The 19,955-nt window shown below is 39.9% G+C and overlaps 1 protein-coding gene across 3 annotated transcripts in view; it reads left to right on the top strand.

Annotated features, from left to right (window-relative positions):
* CTNNA2 (catenin alpha 2) overlaps positions 1-19,955 on the top strand; it is a 765,838-nt gene that overhangs the window by 609,871 nt on the left and 136,012 nt on the right. For all 3 annotated transcript variants that reach the window (XM_045017825.1, XM_045017826.1, XM_045017827.1), the window contains exon 9: positions 13,106-13,258. In XM_045017825.1, the coding sequence (XP_044873760.1) occupies positions 13,106-13,258 (153 nt within the window). The remainder of the gene's footprint in view (positions 1-13,105; positions 13,259-19,955) is intronic.

Raw genomic sequence — 19,955 nt, 5'->3', positions numbered from 1 at the left:
AACACCTTTTATGATCATCACTTTGAATCTTCTGGGTATCTGAAAAATATTACGTAGATCTAATTTTTATATCTGTATGTCAGCTGTGACTCAGAATAATATCAAACCGAGTCAGACTGAATAAGTGCTTAGAAGCGAGTGTCCTACACCACCTTACTGCTTCCTGCACAGGGCCGGCTCCAGACCCCAGCGCGCCAAGCGCGCGCTTGGGGTGGCATTTTGCAGGCAGGGCGGCAGGCGGCTCCGGTGGACCTTCCACAGTCATGCCTGTGGGAGGTCCACCGGCACTGCAGGACCAGCGGACCTCCCGCAGGCATGACTGCGGAGGGTACGCTGGTCCCGCGGCTCCGGTGGACCTCCCGCAGGCATGACTGCGGAGGGTCCGCTGGTCCCGCGGCTTGGGTGGACCTCTCGCAGGCATGCCTGCGGAAGCTCCACCGGAGCCGCAGGACCAGTGGACCCTCCACAGCGGACCATCTGCAAGAGGTCCCCCGGAGCTGTGGGACCGGCGACCGGCAGCGCGCCCCCTGCGGCATGCCGCCATGCTTGGGGTGGCCGGATTCCTAGAGCCGCCCCTGTTCCTGCAGCCCCTTACTTTGTTTTCAGTTGTTTGGGAAAAGCAGACAGTTCTGTGTCTGATAACAAGTTGTGCTGATTGGCAGGATTTTTTGCTTTTTTATTCACACAAGTTTGTCTAAAGAAAACAAACCAAAGCCCCAAAATTGGAAACATCCTTCATAGAATGCCACAGCCGACAAGAAAGATCACAGCAGTGAGAAGCCTGCTATTGCCAGTTATTTTGTTTGTATGTTCTCTCTATTGAGAAAAAATACTAACTCTATAGCTTAAGTATTGCAACGAATCAGTAACAGCATGTACACAGAATCTTTGAGACACTGTGACTCTGCAATAACATTGGAACAAAGATAAGCAGGGAACAATTTGGCTTACATGCAGACTGAATGCACAGTGATGGCCGACATGGCTATAGATCAGTTGGAGTAGAGTTAGCAGTGTACCAGCTGTTCGGCTGTCACCACCACTGGTGTTCCACCTGTTAATTCTGCTCCTCCTGCCATTGCTGCCACCGTCTCTGTGTCCCAGACTCTCCTCCAGTTTAGCAGCTGATCTCGTTCAGCCACTATTCACCAGTGTTTCTTTGAGTTGCAGTCATTGAAATGTTTTGATCACTATACGACGGCAACCAAATCAGAGCTTTCTGTTGTGGAGAATTTAGAAGTTGAGGGTTTTGTTCTGACTAGTCATGAAAACAGATTTCAGAATCTCAGTCTTTTGTGAAACAGAGTTTACTTTCTGTAGAGCTTTATTTCACAGGATGTTGTATAAAAGAATAGGAATCAGGATTGTAAAGTTAAAAATCCAAAAATCACTAAGATAACATTTTCATTTCAGTAAATACATTTGATGGTTCAAGTCTTTAGAATGGTAGAAAACCATGAAGCACATTATATATGTATATATGTAAGTTTATATAATTCATAAATAAAACCCTATGTATCATTGGCACACTTATCAATTGGTTTCCTATATCAACCTACTAAAAGGATCTTTGAAGAAACCTTGATTTAACTCCATCTGTAGCAATTTTTGCAGGTCTCAGAAACTGTCCAGGATTCTATGTAACTTTTTTCTCTAGTGTGGACTACAGTACGTGGAATTAGGTAACATTCTGCAGGTTATCCTTGGCCTTTCTTGTTACATCGCTTGTCTTAGCACTCAGGAGACAGCATATCATTTTATGCTCTTTATGTGGGGCAGTGCCATTGAGAGGAAGTTGCATTACCATTGCTTATGAACTCTGGAAAAAAAATTGTGTTTTACAGCACTTTGAAAGCCATTCAAAATTCATGTATACACTAGAGTCTCTAGGAGTAAAAACATGAGCATTAGGCCAAGCTGTTGGACAAAGGTAGGGTGACCAGATGTCCCGATTTTATAGGAACAGTCCCGATATTTGAGGCTTTTTCTTATATAGGCACCTATTACCCCTCACCCCCTTGCTATCTGGGCACCCTAGACAAAGGGGACACCTAACCCCGGAAAATGTATTCTGTTGCAGTAGGCTTTATGGTATCTAAACCCATATAATGCAAATTATACCATGGATAGATGCTTACATAATATTCTTAGTCTATGGACTCAAATCTCTCTCTCTGGCTACATTGCTTCCTTCATGATAGTAGCTGAGAGCTTCATAGATACCACAATATGCAATTCAGGGGCCTCGTGAGGATTCATTAGATTGTTTATAAAATAATTCTGAAGATTGCAAAGCTGTATATAGTTGCTAAGTAATAGTAGACTATCCAGAAGAGCTTGCAGCTTTAAATTAAGTCTTAGATGAGCACTTGCTAGCAACTTATTTTGCAGAGGCAAAGTTGATGCAAAGTCATGTTACAGTCAGCTTGTAGATGAATAGATTAGCCATTTGATCCTCTCTTTCGAAGGTTGCATTGTATTACCAGAGATGAAGTTTCAGTTGTCCCCCAGAGAATTTGCAGTGTGATTGGTGACATTGCTTCATCCTGCTACACCAGAATGCTTCCTGACAAACTGTTAGCATTTCAGAAAGTGACCCCACCCTGAGTCAACTTGTATATGACTTTGAACCTAAGGCCACTTGCAGCATCAGCCTTTCCTCATTAGAATCTCATCAGTTTCCTTCTTGAGGCTTAATACATCATTGCTTCAACTGCAGTTCCTCTACTGCTCTTGGTTGTGGAAATCAGGAAGTTGCTTCTATAAAATCACTAGGTAGCACAGAGGGATACTTGCTTTTGCCAGCAGTGCATATTTATATCATGTATAATGTTTAGTACATATGTACTATTATTGTTTTTGTGTATATGTGTACTTTTATTAAATCATTTGATCTAAAGCCTGGTACAAAGATATATTAGTCTTGGATAGAAATCTAGGTACGTTGCTGAATTACGCAGAACAGGGAATGAGCGCACAATACAATGAAGTGCTGTGCCCTTTCACCTTCCATTCAAATCACTGCCAGCACTGAAGATACAGTGAACTAGAGGCACTTTGTAGGATTGGGCTCAGAAAGGTGTAGGTTTCTGGCAAGGTGTACATTTCTGGAACCACTTTTTGTCTTCTACTATTTAATAGAACCATTAGTATATTTAGTCTATGAACAGTCCTTTAAATAAATATCTAAATATCTGATGTCAAAATTAGAGGCAAGAGCTGGTTCCTAAACTTAATTTTAATTGTGGTTTGGACTTGAGCTTAAAAGGCTTGAATTCCCATGTCTTTTTGTTGCCTATCTCAAAATGTATTTCTTCTAGATATTTATCACTGTGACATTGAATTTTTATGACACTCGAGAGTGCTTCAGAGGAAATGGAGAGTGTTTTAATACTGCTGATTTACTCCTTCAGGTCTGCAGTAATTTCCTTACTGCCTAATTATAAGGCTCAGTTTAATTTACTCTACACATAATGTTTACTGATGCACATATGGTGCCGTATTTCAGAAAACTATATCCATAACAGGTAGTTGTGTGTAACACTTCCATCAAATGAAGAAAAATTTGATCTGGAACTTAAATACTCATACCAGATTATTTTTGCATGGCAAAGAGTGAAGGAGCCACAGTTAATCTAGACTTTTCAGTAGGATCAGGACTGTTCTATAAACTCACAGCAGTCATTGGCTTGAAACAGTAAATTTGTATTGTGTGATGCTGTGAACATATAGGCAGGTGTTTTCAGAGTGTTATGCAAAGAATGATAGTTTTTTATATTATTCCCCCATACATTAAGTTCCATTAAAAGCTCACTGTTCACCAACCCAGCTACCTGTACTAAGTCCAGTAACCTCCTATATTTAGACTAGAAGGAAGCATGCTTCTGCAGTTTCAAGGAGTAGCAAATGTTGAATGTTTAATGCTATCCTTTTTAATGTGAGAAAAAATCAACATGCAGGGGAAAGTCAATAGATAATGTTATAGTTACATCACATAGACCAAGACAAGCAGACACAAGAGATACGGACACAATTGCTAGTACCTCATATATATCGCATCAAGTTACTGCATCTGGTACACACAACAATATGCAAGACATCTTGGGAAGGACGAGACCCAGTCTAGGCTCCTTGCCTGATACTTTTGGCCAGGGGTTTTTAAGAAATCGAGAATTTCTGTGCTTTGTGTCCCAAATGCCAATTAACAATCCCTAAGAGAATCCTGTGGGTTCCACTAATACTGCTCCCGTTGGTGGAAACTGCCTTTGAAAGAATTGGAATTGACCTTATAGGACCCAAAGAGAGAAGTGCTTCTGGACATCAGCATATACTCGTCGTCATGGACTGTGCCACCAGATACCTGGAAGCCATATCGCTGTGGACTACAGCTGCTAAGATGACTCCACTTTGCCATTAAAACAGATTTCTAGGACAAGATGGCTTTTTTCTGCACTGCTAGGCCTATTTTAATTTAAGACCATGCCATTTGGAACACAGGGCGGTGGCCACTTTTCAATGTTGGATGGACCAATTACTCCAACAGCATAGTCAATATGCAGTAGCATACTTGGATGACATAGTTATCTATATCAAGGATTGGGACTCCCATCCCTGAGAGAAGCTGGGTTAACAGCAAACCCTGCTAAATGCGCAATAGGAAAGGAAGAAGCTCATTACTTGGGACCCAGAGCTGGTGGAGGACAAGTCCACCCATTGGTGGATAAAGTTCATGCCTCACAGGCATACAAGACACCATGACCAAAAGGCGAGTGCATGCCTTCCTAGGCTAACCTGGGTATTACCACTGATTTATACCCTGTTTCGCCAGCCCCATTAACTGACCTAACTAGTGATTCCTCCCCAAGACAGGTGCTGTGGACACCCACCTGCAGAAGTGCTTTTCAAAAACTCAAGGCCATACTCTGTGGACATCCAGTGCTGTATAGCCCAAACTTTGAAAAGGAGACCATACTACAAACAGATGCATTGGTGGTAGGACTAGGGACAATCCTTTCTCAAGAGGTAAATGGAGAAGACCATCTGATAGTATATATCAGCTGGAAATGTCCCCTGCAAGAACCTATACTCAGTGATAGAATGCTTGGCTACCAAATGGGCAATAGAGAGCCTGTGGTACTATCTCCTAGGCTCATGCTCCCTTGGGTTGGCTAAATGTTGTAAAATCTGAGGATCGTGAGATGGTACCTGTCATTACAACCATATGCCTTTTGGATAGAGTACCAAACAGGAAGTTTCCATAGCAATACCATTTTTCAGTCCAGGGACCTGGCCTATGCCAGCCAAGGCTGGGCTTTGGCCTTGCAGGGGAGGATATTAACAGGGTCAACAACCCCCAGACTGCACATAGACTGGGTTGGAGTAGGAGCAGAGTCTCTCCGCCTTACAAACAAGCAGCTTGACCATAACTCATGCAACTGCCACAGCTGCCGATCATTGAGGCAGGCACCCACAGCAGCAACCAATAGAGGAAACAAAGTCTGCCTTAAAGGGGAGAGTATAGAGAAGGAAAGGGAAGCAGAAAGGTCTGGGGAAACAAAGAGGTGACAGCCTCACATCAGGCTCCCTTTGAGAAACCAGCTAGGTGATGGAAGGAAACTTCAAGCCCCAAAAGTGAAGGGCTGACAGACATAATTGGAGATGAGGGTCTGAGCACTGACCTGACTGAGAGCAAACTAAGGAGGGTCAGTCAAAAGAAACTGAAACCCCTCAAGAAAACACACTATGAGATGGCGATATTGGAGCATGCCTTAACAGAGAGTATTTCATGGACCATGCTCTTACCATTTGTGATCGATGTTCCTTTCCCTTTCATGAGCAAGTAACTTCCTCACAGCAATGTGCAGAAGTTGCTGACAGGAAAAGTGATAGAAAAGTACTTGTATTTTTAGCTTATGTTGATGTACTTTATCAGTGGGAAACAAGAAGGAAGCTGAGCACCAGGTGACCAGTCAGCTGTCCACAAACCACCCTGCAAGTGATCTGGTCAGTGGCCCAAAATTTTAGGAATCACCGATCTACAGCACTCCCTTATGTTTGCATATACTTACTATGGGAAATACCACAGTGATCCAAATACTAGGGTGTGTAACCACAGACTGTTTAGCCACTGAAGACAATTAGCCAGTTTTAATATTGGCCCCTAATTTTTATATCCTTTGTGACTATTACAGTTATAAAATATATATAGCCTTGCAGTGCAGTATACTCGATCCATATATGTTGCATCATTTTGCCATTGGAATTACAGCATTTCATGACTTGTAGCTGTCAGTGAAATGGAATGATTACCCCCTGAACTTCGTATCCTTCCTCCATTACCGTTCTCTTTGACTCACCTTTCTCCTGCTCCAGTGACAGCTGTTCTGTCTGTGTCACTCAGGCTTGCATTTGCGCTGTCATTTTTTGACACTTTATTGTCCTTGCCCCTGCATGCCCGCCCCCCCCCAAGCCTTTAGTAAAAATCTGATCACTTCTTCCTCTGTGGCACCTTTAAGTCCCTCCTTTCCGCACTGTCTCTACTTCTAAAACTCTGGCTCATGCCTTAGTCATGATTTGTTACCTTGACTGCTGTAACTTGCTCCTTTCTGGCCTCCCATCTTTGTACCTCTCCCTCTCCGTAACACCCCAAGTGCAAATGTTAAAAAATCATCCTTCATCACTTGGACCCTGTCACTCCTCTTCACAAAGTACACCAAACTCTGTGACCTTCTTCAGCAATTTCAAACTCCCAGTCTTCTGTTCAAAACATTGGTCAATTTTGCCTACATTTTAGCTCTACTTTTTTTCCCCACCATCTCCCCTGTACTCAGCCCAGGGCAGGATTTACACCTTGCGCGCCCCTAGGCACAGCATCTTCAGCCCACCCCCCTTCCCGCCTACAGCTGACCCTTGGGTTGCATACAGTTTAGAGAGATAAGGCACCCATAGAACATCAGTTCCCCTAGGCACATGCCTATTGTGCCTAATTGAAAATCCGGCCCTGTACTCAGCACACTGCCTATTCCCTTCTTCTTGCTGCCCTCTTTGTTCCCTTATTATTGTCATTTATTATTATTTGTACTGTGATAGTGCCGAGGGACTCTATACAGAGTTGGGGCCACAATGTTCTATCCACTCTATAGACCTATAACGGGAATCTGTTTCTGCCCCGAAGAGCTTATAATACTTGCTCCTCTGCCTTTTTCACATTTTCAAAAGCACCTAAGAAACTTAGGTTTCTTGGTCCCTAGGATTTAGGCCCCTAAGGCCCAGATCCTCAAAGGTATTTCGGTGCCTAACTCCCATTACAATCAGTGGGAGTTAGGCACTTACATATCTATGAGGATCTGGACCTTAAGTACCTTAGGCACTTTTTAAAAATGAGACTTGGTCTCCAAAGTCAGGCGTTGCAATGCTGAGTGGAGCAATGCCTAAATATCTTGAAAGATCAGGGCCTTGTGCTCTTAAGTTACTTAAGATGTTTTTGGAATTTGTACCCTTAGTAGTCTTACTGCTGGAGAAGACTTCCTCTTCCTGTCCTCCTTCAAATTGTTATGGGGGACAAAAATCACTATTTGCAGTTGCTTTCCATCAGTAATATCAGCCCCAGACTTTTCCCTTGTCATCACTAATCATTTTTAGGGAAGAGAAAAGGTCCCACACTCAAACACACAATTAAATGAATTATCAGATTTATTTGTAGTAACATTCTTCTGGGAACTCTTTCCCTTGATGCTCAAATCCTCAAGTGCATCTCTTATGGTCGATCTTGGAAATCTGCAGTGAAAGTCTAAGAGCAGAGGCCAGGCTTTAAACGTTGAACCTTCATCCCACTTAAGCTACTGTGGGCACAAGATGAATGCATTGACAACTGAGTTCACAAAATAACTATTCTGAAGACAGTGTAATTACCCAACATTTTGTCAGGAACTATCGTGTGTGGGGTTAGCTGCTCTCAGGGTCTTTTGTTTGTATGTTTTCTAATGCTCTCCTAATCTTCGGGGTAAAAAAAAAATCTGAATGACAGCTATACTGAGTCTTAATACATGGGTAGTGGATGAGAGCTCTGCAGGAGCATATGAAAATCTGCATCACCACTCAAGTTACTGGAATGGTCACTAGAAAAGAAAGGAATCCTGCCATGGATCTATGCTGCAGGTCATCTTGGAGCTTCAGCAGGGGTGAAAGTAATATAAAATTCTTGCCTGTATGGGCCCCCCGGAAGGGGCAGGGCCTCAGGTGGAAGTGGTGGGGCCTTGGGCGGAAGGGCTGGGGTTCAGTCTTCCCTAGCGAGCCCATTCGCGCTGCCTGGCCTGCGCCGCCTGGGTCTCTGGCAGCGATTTAAAAGGTGGCAAAAGGGACAGCGACATTAAAGTGGTGCCGCCACAAAGGACACTCTTTAAAGTGCTGCCATGGCAGCGCTTTAACGTTGCTGCGTATGGGCTGGTACTGGCTTCTTACCGGTATGTTGTACCGGCCCGGCCCGGCCTGGCCCACTTTAACTCCGGAGCTTCAGAAAACTGAGCCAGCAAAGAAAGATGAGAGAGCACTAGGGCAGACCTGCGGTTCACATTTCACACACTCCTCTTCTGTGACCATAGTTCAAAATTTCTAATGCAAATTATTAAATTCCTGATATGAAATATTACAGGAGCTTCTGATGGTCACTGTATTGTACGTGAAAACTCAGTTCTTCATAACATTTCTGGAGACTTCATTCACTAGAACTGCAGTTGAAATATTTGTTTCTGTCTGTGCCAATTAATCTATACCTGATTGCTGCTGCAGAACACGAACAATCCATGTGGTTGGAGCTGGGTTCAGTATATATTGTGGGGTTAAGTAGAAAGTGGTGAATTCAATGCTATTGGCTGTGTGATATACTTACGAACAAAGGGTTAGTAAACTTTTTTTACAGACAGCTTTATACTGCCAGTCTTTATAAAATTTAACAATCTGTTAGAGCCATTAATCTCCTGCTGTGGCATTACCTTCTAGTGTCAGGATTAGACATTTAATTCTCTATATGACTGTAAGCAGCACAGAGACATTTGGTTCTAAAATTGTTATACAGCAATGAAAAGCATCATTCTGGAATGTGCAATTAGAGCTGTGACTCAACAATGATAAAGTAGACCTCACTAGTGCTTAGAATGGGAGAACCCTCAGCTATGAACAACAGTAATTTACCCTGTGCACCATAAACTGACTTCATTGATTGTATTAGGTGGGGAATAAAATGTGCCTTGTGGTAGACTGTTCATGATTTAAAAAGAATATTTGCATGCTTTGTTTACACGTCACATCTCTGTGCTTGGCTGACACATCAACTTTTTTGGATTTAATTTGATTAACTTTGCATTTAACATACTCAATTTAATAACAATGATTTTCATTGAGATGCCACCCTCTATTAGTAAGTAGAACTTTACCCTGTAATTAATAGAAACCATGCTCATTTTGAAGCCACCCTTGATTTTAAACTACAAGGAGGGAGAATTTAATATAAGCCATAGCTTCTAAATGGCAATATACAGTACAGTGTTTGCATCTGCATCAGGAAAGCTCTTAAGGAATTGTAGAAGCAAGTAGCTCATCTGTAGATGATCACAAGATCAGATGAGCTGTCCATCTTTTGTAGTAATTTCCTATAGATTAATCTCTCCTTATGCTATCACTGTTTATATGACCATTTAAATACAAGTCTTTTGCATTTCCCTTTGAAAGAATGGCATCCAGGCAAAACTTTAAATACTCTTAATTCATGAACCATCACTTTGGCTGGACTTTCCTGCAAGACCTAGAGGAAGATACAAGATTAGCTTTTCCAGCAGTTATTTACATTGATAAATAGCCCTATTTGGATCCAATAGACTGGTAGTGCTGAGCTAATACCTTTAAATGTCTTGTCTTGTGCCATTAATATTACCTTGTCATGCACCTGTTTAAGCTGTTGGAAGAATGCCTTATGTTCATACTCTGTCACATTTAACAAATGATTTTGTCGAGTCATTCCTTTTAGCCTGTGCTGATGGATAGTTAAACTTGTGGTTTCTTGAATATATAAAACCTGTTATCTGTACCTTTCAACTTCCATGCAAGGGCATCCAAAAATTCAGATAATCAATTTGTAAAGAGACTACAATGACTCTCTACATAAGGGTTCAGAAATATGCTACTGACATCTATGAATAATAGTACATAAACTAAATGAGGATTTACTAAATTGATATTTATCAAATCAGCCATGATGCAAAATGCTAACACAGTTCAGTTTCAGGACCCTAGTATCCAGCTCTAATCATAAGTTAGATGTTCATTACTCTATAAATTCTGTATAAATAAATTCTGTATTTACAGTGGTAAGGTCCAAATTGCAGTTATCTGATGATCTCCTTTTTCATTGATATCTAATGTGTGTTTTAAGAGTAGAGATACTTGATACTTACCAATGAAAATCAATGGTGTATTTTTAGATATTCTTACAGATTTAATGTTAATGTGGTAGGAGAGCATCATGACATAGTCAGAAATATAATACTGCATTGGCCAGAGTAAAAATGGTATTGTTCATATCTTAGATTCCAAGGCCAAAAGGGACCATAGTGATCATGTAGTCTGACCTCCTGTATAACACAGGCCAGGGAACTCCCACAAATAACTCCTAGAGCAGATCTCTTAAAGGAAAAAAATATCCAATTTTGAATTTAAAATGATCAGTGATGGAGAATCTGTCATAACCCTTGGTAAATTGTTCCAATGGTTAATTACTCGCACCTTATTTCTAGCTGAATTTATTGACCTTCAGTTTCCAGCCATTGGATCATGTTATACCTTTCCTGGCTAGACTGAAGGGCCCATTATTACGTATTTGTTCCCCATATACCTATTTATAGATTGTAATCAAGTCACCCTAATCTTCTCTGTGTTCGACTCAAAGAGCTTATCTTAACTTAACATTATAAGGCAATGAATACCCCCATTTAAATCAATGAGAGTTAGGCAACTAGGTGCTTTTGGAAATCCCACTAGGCTCCTATCTGCTTCTTTAAGCACCTAAATACCTTTAAAAAAATCTAATAGTGACTGAAGACTTGTCAGCCTCATAATGCACCTTAGGTTTTGTGATACTATGGAGTATCACCTGCCCTTTCATGTGTTATTTTATATTAAATTTTCAATGTTTTAATATTCTATTGTGTATGCATTTATTTTATTTTAATTATTTACTACTGTAGTACATAGGTGCCCCAATCAGGAACCAGAACCCCACTGTGCTAGGCACTGTACAAGCACAGAACAAGTCAGTCTCTGCCCCAAAGAACTTACAATATAAATATAAGACAACAGATGGGCACAGACAGACAGGGGAGAACAAGGAAATATGAGACAGTATTGGTCCACATCATAGGCAGTGGTCATAGCTGTCAAGTTTTTATTTTGTTTATAACAGGGGTCGGCAACCTTTCAGAAGTGCTGTGCCGAGTCTTCATTTATTCACTCTAATTTAAGGTTTCGCGTGCCAGTCATACATTTTAACATTTTTAGAAGGTCTCTGTCTATAAGTCTATAATATATAAATAAACTATTGTTGTATGTAAAGTAAATAAGGTTTTAAAAATGTTTAAAAAGCTTCATTTAAAATTATATTAAAATGCAGAGCCCCACGGACCAGTGGCCAGGATCCGGGCAGTGAGAGTGCCGCTGAAAATCAGCTTGCCATAAGTTGCCTACCCTTGGTTTATAATTATATTGAAGCATGTTAATCAACTTGGCAGGGCAATATAATATCTTATTTTTATTCATCTATTACTAATCATGGTTGTGTTATTTTAATTGTCGTCATTTTAGCAAAGGAAATATTACATTGCCTTTCAAACCATTCGGCTTTGTTAATGGCGCTTGCGTTTTCCATACTAGGTAATGGATGGAGTGGTCACCAGCAATATTTTGGTTTATCTTTCCCCTTTGAAGAAAAACCGCACACAGTCAATGCAGCTGAACTCCATGGGGGTCTTGAATCCTCTTTTTATTGCAGCTAACAATATAGTAATTGTCTGTGCAATTTTGAGCATTGATAGGACCTCAGCTAGTTAAAGCTTTCTTGTGTGGATTACAAAATTGAATGATTACCTTAATTGACCTTCAGTCTAGCTACAAGATGTATGACTTAAATAGACTAACGTCTGGTTGGACCTCCAGGCTAGATGGCTCCTAGCCTGGTGGCTTTGAGTTTGCAATTTTTCATTTTTGATAACAATTATACCCAAAAGCTTAAGGAAATATGCTAAAATATGCCTTCTATCCAAACTATCATAGAGCAGTGACATCTCCTTGAAAAATTATTTAAGATTTTAATCACATTTTTGTGCATTTTACAGATACTAGGGAAGTCTGACATTGATTAGTACTTTGCAGAATGGCAGAGGGCAAGTTTGTGCCATCACTCTTAAAGTAGTGAGCTGGTTTTTTTTCAAACTTCTGGGTATTTTTTTAAAGAAAGAACAGGTGTTTAATCTTTAATGGCTTGTGTTTTTTTCATTAAGAATACATTTTCTATACACTTGTTAATCCTGCCTATGAAATGCATGGAGAAGTTTTCAGATTGTTCATACTAGAGATTTGCTAATGAAAATGAGACACCATGCATGTGCTAAGTATAATACTGAGTACAGATTTTACATGAGGTATGGAAACACACTGGCCAATATTTAAAAAAATTATTGCCTAAAGTTAGGCTCCTAAATCTACGTTCAGGCTCCTAAATGACCTGACCTGACATTTAAAAGTGTTGGGCACCTACCAGCTGCTATAGACTTGCAATCACCTATGTGTGTAATGCTTGCCCAGCTGGGTAGTCCCATGAAAGTCATTTGAATTGCTTGAGTGAGGATTGCAGGACCAAGCCTTTACTTATGGACATTTAAGTGCTACCAAAAATTCCTACAAATCAAAAAAAATGCTACAAATCCATAAATATAATAAAAAAAGTTGTACAACATTGAGCTATGACAAATGTACTCAACTATAACTCACTGATCAATATGCTGGAAATGTGTATTGATAAGTCTTCAGTTACTTACTGCTCCACTTTCTTTTAATACAGCTACGGAAGGCAGTGATGGATCATATATCTGACTCATTCCTGGAGACCAATGTTCCATTACTTGTTCTTATTGAGGCTGCAAAGAGTGGTAACGAGAAAGAAGTGAAGGAATACGCTCAAGTTTTCCGTGAACATGCCAACAAGTTAGTTGAGGTAAGTTATGCTGTTGACGGCATTAGAGTGCATTGTCTTGTGAGGGTCAAGGAAAATGATAAATTAGCTGAAATGTTGCAGGCTTTTCCTGTAGGATTTAAGCAATTTGAGGTTTACTTGTGATGGTTATTTAGAAATCTACTGATTTGTAAAAATGACAGGCAGGGACAGCCCTGTGCTTTACTGTAAGATTAAACCAGCTGAACATGTGTTATGAAGAATTTCCTGTGTCTTGTCAATAGTAACTTGAGTAACAGCAAGCAGATTTCAGTTAAACTTCACCAGCAGTGCAGTATAGTAGGCTGTCTTTTATACCAGGCAGGAAGCCAAATAGATGCTTCAGTGTGTTGTATCTGACTCTGATTGCTTAGAGAGCACACTAGATTATTATTAGACTGTCTAGCTAAAATAGTGAAAGCATCATAAAATGGGTAATAGTCTAAAACTGTCCATCTCCCCCACCCTGTGTGTGTGTATTATATATTATATAGTGTGTATGAAAGTATATTGTTTTGTATTAGTACACACACACACACAAATTGGATTTCTCTATGTTACTCTTCTCTCTATATAGACACTTTGCAATGTTAGCAAACTAACTGGTTTCAAGGATAGTACTGCAATTATTTTGTTCCTGAAACTGCCTCTTTCACGTTATAATTCAAACAAAACATAATGGTCAGGAACATGGATGCCTATTGAACAACTTTTAACTAGTCAAACATGTTTGTTTAGCCAAGTTTGCTCTCCATGACAGATTAAGAACTATTACTAAATTTCATTTCTTGAAAATACAAACACTGTTTAGTGGTTATAGTGTTTGATATTATATGGGATTATTAACTCCTCTTTACTAGCCCTGTTTTGAAGACTGTGCAACTGATAGTAACATCTTTTATAACAATTCATGGTACATGCATTTTAATTAAAATTAATTCTTGGATAGTGCAGGAATATTGGGTTATAATTCGGAAAGATTTTGTTTCTTAAAAACTGCAGGGACAGATTCTGATCTCACTTACATTGGTTGGTTTAAATCTAAAGTTACCCATCTAACAGAGATCAGGAACTGATACTTATTGTTTAAAAACTTGGGGCTTGATTCTAGAAAGTGCTGGGTGCCTACTACAATGTGCTGAGTACTAGCATCTGCAATGGGAGAAGAGGGAACTCAGCACCTTGCAGGGTTGGGTGCTTCTCATTAAGATAAACATGTATATTATTGCTATCTGGTGACTGGTGCAGTAGCAGTGAAAAAGGAAATAGCCTCTAGGTACTTTCATTTTAATTCTGCAAACATTACAACTGTGTTATGAGTCTGAATCTATGATCATATTACACCATTCATTTTTGTACAATGCTGCTTTTGTGAACCTGGCTTACTATGTTGTATTGCACTCTTAATGACAATGGGATGAAATACCATAGTAAGTAGCAAACTGAACAGTAGCCTTATATGTTTTAGTATTATAGCAGCCTCAATTACAATTCCTCAGACATGGGTCTAACTGCATTGTTAAAGTGTGACCGACAGACCCCAGTTGTCAGCAGGTGGGGTAGAACCTGGGACCTCTGGAGCTTAATGCATGAGCCTCTATCTATCTATCTATCTATCTATATATATCCACCTGTCTGTTTTAAAGTTTCATGCTTTTGTAACCAACATATCTCCTGGGTGTGCTGTTCTGTCTCATCTAGTGGCAGTGAGGGGGGAGACGAGAGAGAGAGAGGGACAGAACACCACACCCAGGAGATCTGTGGGTTACAAAAGCATGAAACTTTAAAACAGACAGGTGGATTTTTAAGAGATGGAAACTGAAAGTGAAAAAAAATAGCAGTTAAAGGCCAGTGTTTTCAAAAAGAAGCTGCTCAAGTTGGGTGCCTAAATATGGGTTTGAGAGCCTAATGTGTCACTTAAATTTGGGAGGTAACTTTAGACACGCATTTTTCAACAGAAATCTGAGCCTGTATTTTAGTGTACTGTTCTACACTCCAGTAACTCAGAAAAGGATTTCTTCATGCCCGCACTACCCATTTTTCTAGACTATTGGGGCAGATCAATAGAGCTGTGACACTTTTTTTACACCAGATGAGGATCTGCTCCTTAGCTTTTAGACATTGCTTGAGTCTGAAATTTCCACCTGATTTTCCGCTCTGCAGGGTAAAAAAAACCCAACAAACAAGCTCATGTTATAGATACTTCCTTCTTGAAGGGTAGGTAGAATTCTGAACTACAGGTGTGTAGAGTCATAGGAAAATATGCTCCAAGAGAACATGTCAATTTGAAATCATGGTTTACTGCCCATATACAGTAGTATATTCAGCTAAAATGTTCTCATCATTTTTATTTAGAGATGCATAAGGCATGTCATAGCAGCCAAGCTTCTGTGGTTGCTTGTGTCACTTATTTTGCAAATAAAAAATAGATTACAGTGCTTCCCATCACACTTACAAAATGTGATTTAAAGATGATATTTTCATGATTAAGGAGCTAAAGATTCTCTCACAGGCAGAGGGCCAATGTCACCATTGGTGTAGCCAGGCACAGCTCCAGTGAAGTCACTGGACTTGTGCCTACTTATGTCAGAGAGGAAGTTGGCACCAGGAATCCACACACAGTAGCATCACTACAGTCTCAGCCTGTGACTCTGGAGCCTGATTCTTCATTCCTTACACATCCTATTGAATTTAATGGGTGTATTGGGTACATGCAGGATCAGAACAATATGTACTTGTGTAAGTGTGACATTTTGGTAGATGTTTGGCCAGCCAAAGGGGAGGGATAATTTACTTCATGTGTATTCCAGTACTTTTCTAAGATATATGTTGCAAGAACTGGACGTCTATACATTACCTTTCTTCAAAGATCTTCTGCAACATACACTATAAAATCCTGCATTAAGGCCTGTGTTGACTATTTCTGTCCCCCTCGCTCCTTTTATGGGGGAGCAGGGTCAACACTTTGCTGCATTCGGGAATAGTAACCTCCAAATGGCTTCCCACTACCTTCTTTACCTGGATCTGAGAGATCATCTTACTAACTATAAATAGCTTTACCTAATGAGAAATTAATATTTTGCTAAAATGTGGGAGTACCAAAATCTAACATTAAATAACACTAATCAAGGGGAAATACTTGCCAGGTGTCCAAAATGTATGCCCTACTTCAACACGTGTACACTTTTCTAAACTGTTTTACAGAATGTATTTTCATTTTATGGGCGTTAGGTGCCAACCTGTGTAAATACTTCTGAAAACCCCACCAGGCACTTATTTGAATCTTTAGACACCTAAACACCTTTGAAACATTGGCCCTTGGAAGATCCCATTTTCAGTGACTTAGACACTTAGGAACCTAAGTTTTATGAAAAGTCACTGGGGTGTGGACTCCTAAGTACTAAGGCTTTGTCTACACAGAATTACCCCTTTTCTGGTGCACATTGCTGCACTGTGTAGACAAGCCCTTGGTGATTTTTTTAAATGGAACTTCAGCTCATAAGTCACTTTGGTGCTTTTGAATTTTTTTCTTCTCACGATTGAAAGCCACTAAACTCCTGAGTTCTATCATCAGGTCAAAGTCTGACCTTGGAAAAGTCATTTAACCTCTGTGTTTAGGTTCCCTCATTTGTAGCATAAGGATAATGATAAATAATAATACCTGCCCTCAAAAAGGTGTTTAGATGATTAATTAGCTAATATTTATTCAGTGCTTAGTTAGATGTGAAGCATTATATTAATGCTAATTAATTGATGTTTTATTATTCTCTATTGAGTACTAGTCTTTCTGGTTAACTGTTAGGTCTCTGAAGTTTCAGTCATACAATGATATTTTTCATAATGCATTTCACAGTAATTTGTCCAAAGCAGGTAGATTTCCTGGGCAATCAGAACCAATAGCCAATTCATTCTCAAGAACAGAATTATCTGCAATGTGACAAGGTCACTAATAGCTATGAAAATGCAAGGTTATAGGGCCACAGTCTAATTTTAGTTACACAGATGTAAAGCAGTGGACTTATTCTGGGTTTATATCTTTGTAATAAGAATCAGAATCTGTCCCACAGTGCATATGTTAATGACAGAAGTAAAGGAATGTAACACAATGTACATTCAGCAGCTCCTTTTCCAACTTAAATAATTGGAAGGTTTTACGTTACAACTAGTAAATAGCATAATTCTTTATTTCTGAACGGTATTTTTGAAAGTGAGTGTAATGCTCATGAAATGTGCAGCCCACACGTCTCTCAACCAGGACTTGGAAATACTATGAATAGAGATGGGAAAGGATAGGTCAGTCTCCACTCATATTCAGTCTGGCCTCCCTGCTAGTCAATAAGATGTCAATTAGTGACAACGATTGGGTTTCTGATGTGGTCACATGTCCACTTTGAACTACAGAGAAGTCACCAATGTCATGTGATGTGGAACAGGCACTGTACAATAATATCTTTCAGGCACTACCAGTGCTGGATTTGAACCATAAACCTAGAGGTGAAAAGGCTGCTCTATAAGCAATTACAATTTTTCTTAGCTCCCAATAGAAGTAGCAAAAGAAAAACAGATACCCAATGAAATTAATAGGCAGCAGGTTCAAAACAAATATAAGGAAGTACTTCTTCACAGAGTGCATAGTCTATCTGTGGAACTCATTGCCTGGGGATATTCATAGAATCATAGAATGTCAGGGTTGGAAAGGACCTCAGGAGGTCATCTAGTCCAACCCCTGGCTCAAAGCAGGACCAATTCACAGACAGATTTTTTCCCCCAGATTCCTAAATGCCCCCCTCAATGAACTCACAACCCTGGATTTGGCAGGCCAAGTGCTCAAACCACTGAGCTATCCCTCCCCCCAAAAATATATGGAGATAAACCTATCTCATAGAGCTGGAAGGGACCCTGAAATGTCATTGAGTCCAGCTCCCTGCCTTTGCTAGCAGGACCAAGTACTGATTTTATTTTTTTTGCCCCAGATCCTGAAGTGGTCCCGTCAAGGATTGAAGGCCACAAATAATAACTGGGTTCAGAAAATAATTAGATAAGTTCATGGAGGATAGGTCCACCAATGGCTATTAGCCAAGATGGTCAGGGATGCAATCCCATGCGCTGGGTGTCCCCAAGGCTCTGATTGCCAGATGCTGGGGCTTGATGAAAGGGGTGAACCACTTGATAATTGTCCTGTTCTGTTCATTCCATTTGAAGCATCTGGCATTGGCCACCGTTGGAGGACAGGATACTGGCCTGGATGGATCATTGTTCTGACCCACTATGGCCATTCTTATATTCTTACCTAAATAGTAACCTCCATTTTAAAACAACATCAACAACAAAATTGAGTATATAAACAGATCTTTTGGAGGGGGTGGGGGGTGACAAAAGGCTGCTGCTCTAGAAAAGAACAGCTGAGCTCATAGTAATGCTGGAGTATGAGGGAGAATTGCAACTGGATTTATAACGTGCATAAAGTATCAAAGTTGGAACCTGATGTTCAGAGAGTCATGTTATAAACTTCTTTGAAGAACGGGAAATGGCATAATTGAAATGGCAACTGACCCATAATCAAAATTCACAAACTCATCACTACACTGCACTATGGTAGTTTGTCCATAGCTATTGTCATTTAGAGAGGATAAATAAATTAATAGATTGAGTGCAACAATCTTGTCATTGATCTGATGGAGGACACAGCGAGTCTTTGTGAAAAAGAAATAAAGTTTCAGACGATGTAATTCTCAGTGTTTTTAACAGAAAGAAGGTCTCTGTACTTTTATTTTAGCATCTTGATGAGGAACATTGCTCCAGTGAGTATGGGCTGGAACATTTTTCAATGGAAAAATCAAGGATGTTGCCAAAAAAATCAAGAACGGTGATGATGTGCTGTATCTGAATAGTGTCAGGTTTTTTTGACCTAAAATGATTTCCACTGAGGACACAATATGAAATATTAGATGGGGGTTATAATAGATCTGAAAACTCTCTTCTGCATCAGTAGAAGGAATGCATAGTATGTACACATAAGTGAGCTATTCATTGCAAATGGAATTAAGTCCTTAGATGTTGGGGGTCAAAAGTTCCTGCTGGTACCATGAGCCTCAAGAAATTCTGAGCCTGAAGGGTTAAATTTGACTTAAACTTTCCATTCAAAGACCAGTGAGCCAAAATCAGCTACATTATTCTGTCTTGAAATTTTATTTCAATAATTGTTAATCTTACCATGTGTAGCACTTTTATTTTTAGCTGTTTTAAATTTGGTGCTGCATCGCTTCCCACTAAAACACAGTCCTTCCAAAAGACAGAGTGTCCTACACACTTTGCATGAATATGAATTAATTTAAAGAAGGATTTTATGAAGCCCTACATGGATCTATCCTCCCATATAAACTTAAAGGCCAGGGATGTCCAAAATAATCAAAGTCATCTTGTTGGGGGCTGACCTGTATTAGTCTATGGTTTATGATGATTAAAATTTGATATAGTGCAGGCAAATCAATAGAATCACATGGTTGGACAGTAATTTTTAGCAGATGGGACCAAAGAACAGCATTTCTATTTCTGTTTTATAGTCTCTTTGTCTGTTAGGCTTACAGGAGCCTCCATTAACTCCTGACTATCAAGTTGACATTCTGAAAAGTTTTTTCCTCCACATTGTCATGGAAGTGTAAGTGTCTTACTTAATCTTTTTCTCCTTGTGAAGCTACTA

Source organism: Mauremys mutica, chromosome 5 (assembly GCF_020497125.1).
Source record: "Mauremys mutica isolate MM-2020 ecotype Southern chromosome 5, ASM2049712v1, whole genome shotgun sequence".
Lineage (NCBI taxonomy): Eukaryota > Metazoa > Chordata > Testudines > Geoemydidae > Mauremys > Mauremys mutica.
Note: the sequence above shows the minus strand (reverse complement) of the source record. Positions and strands in the feature narration are given on the sequence as shown.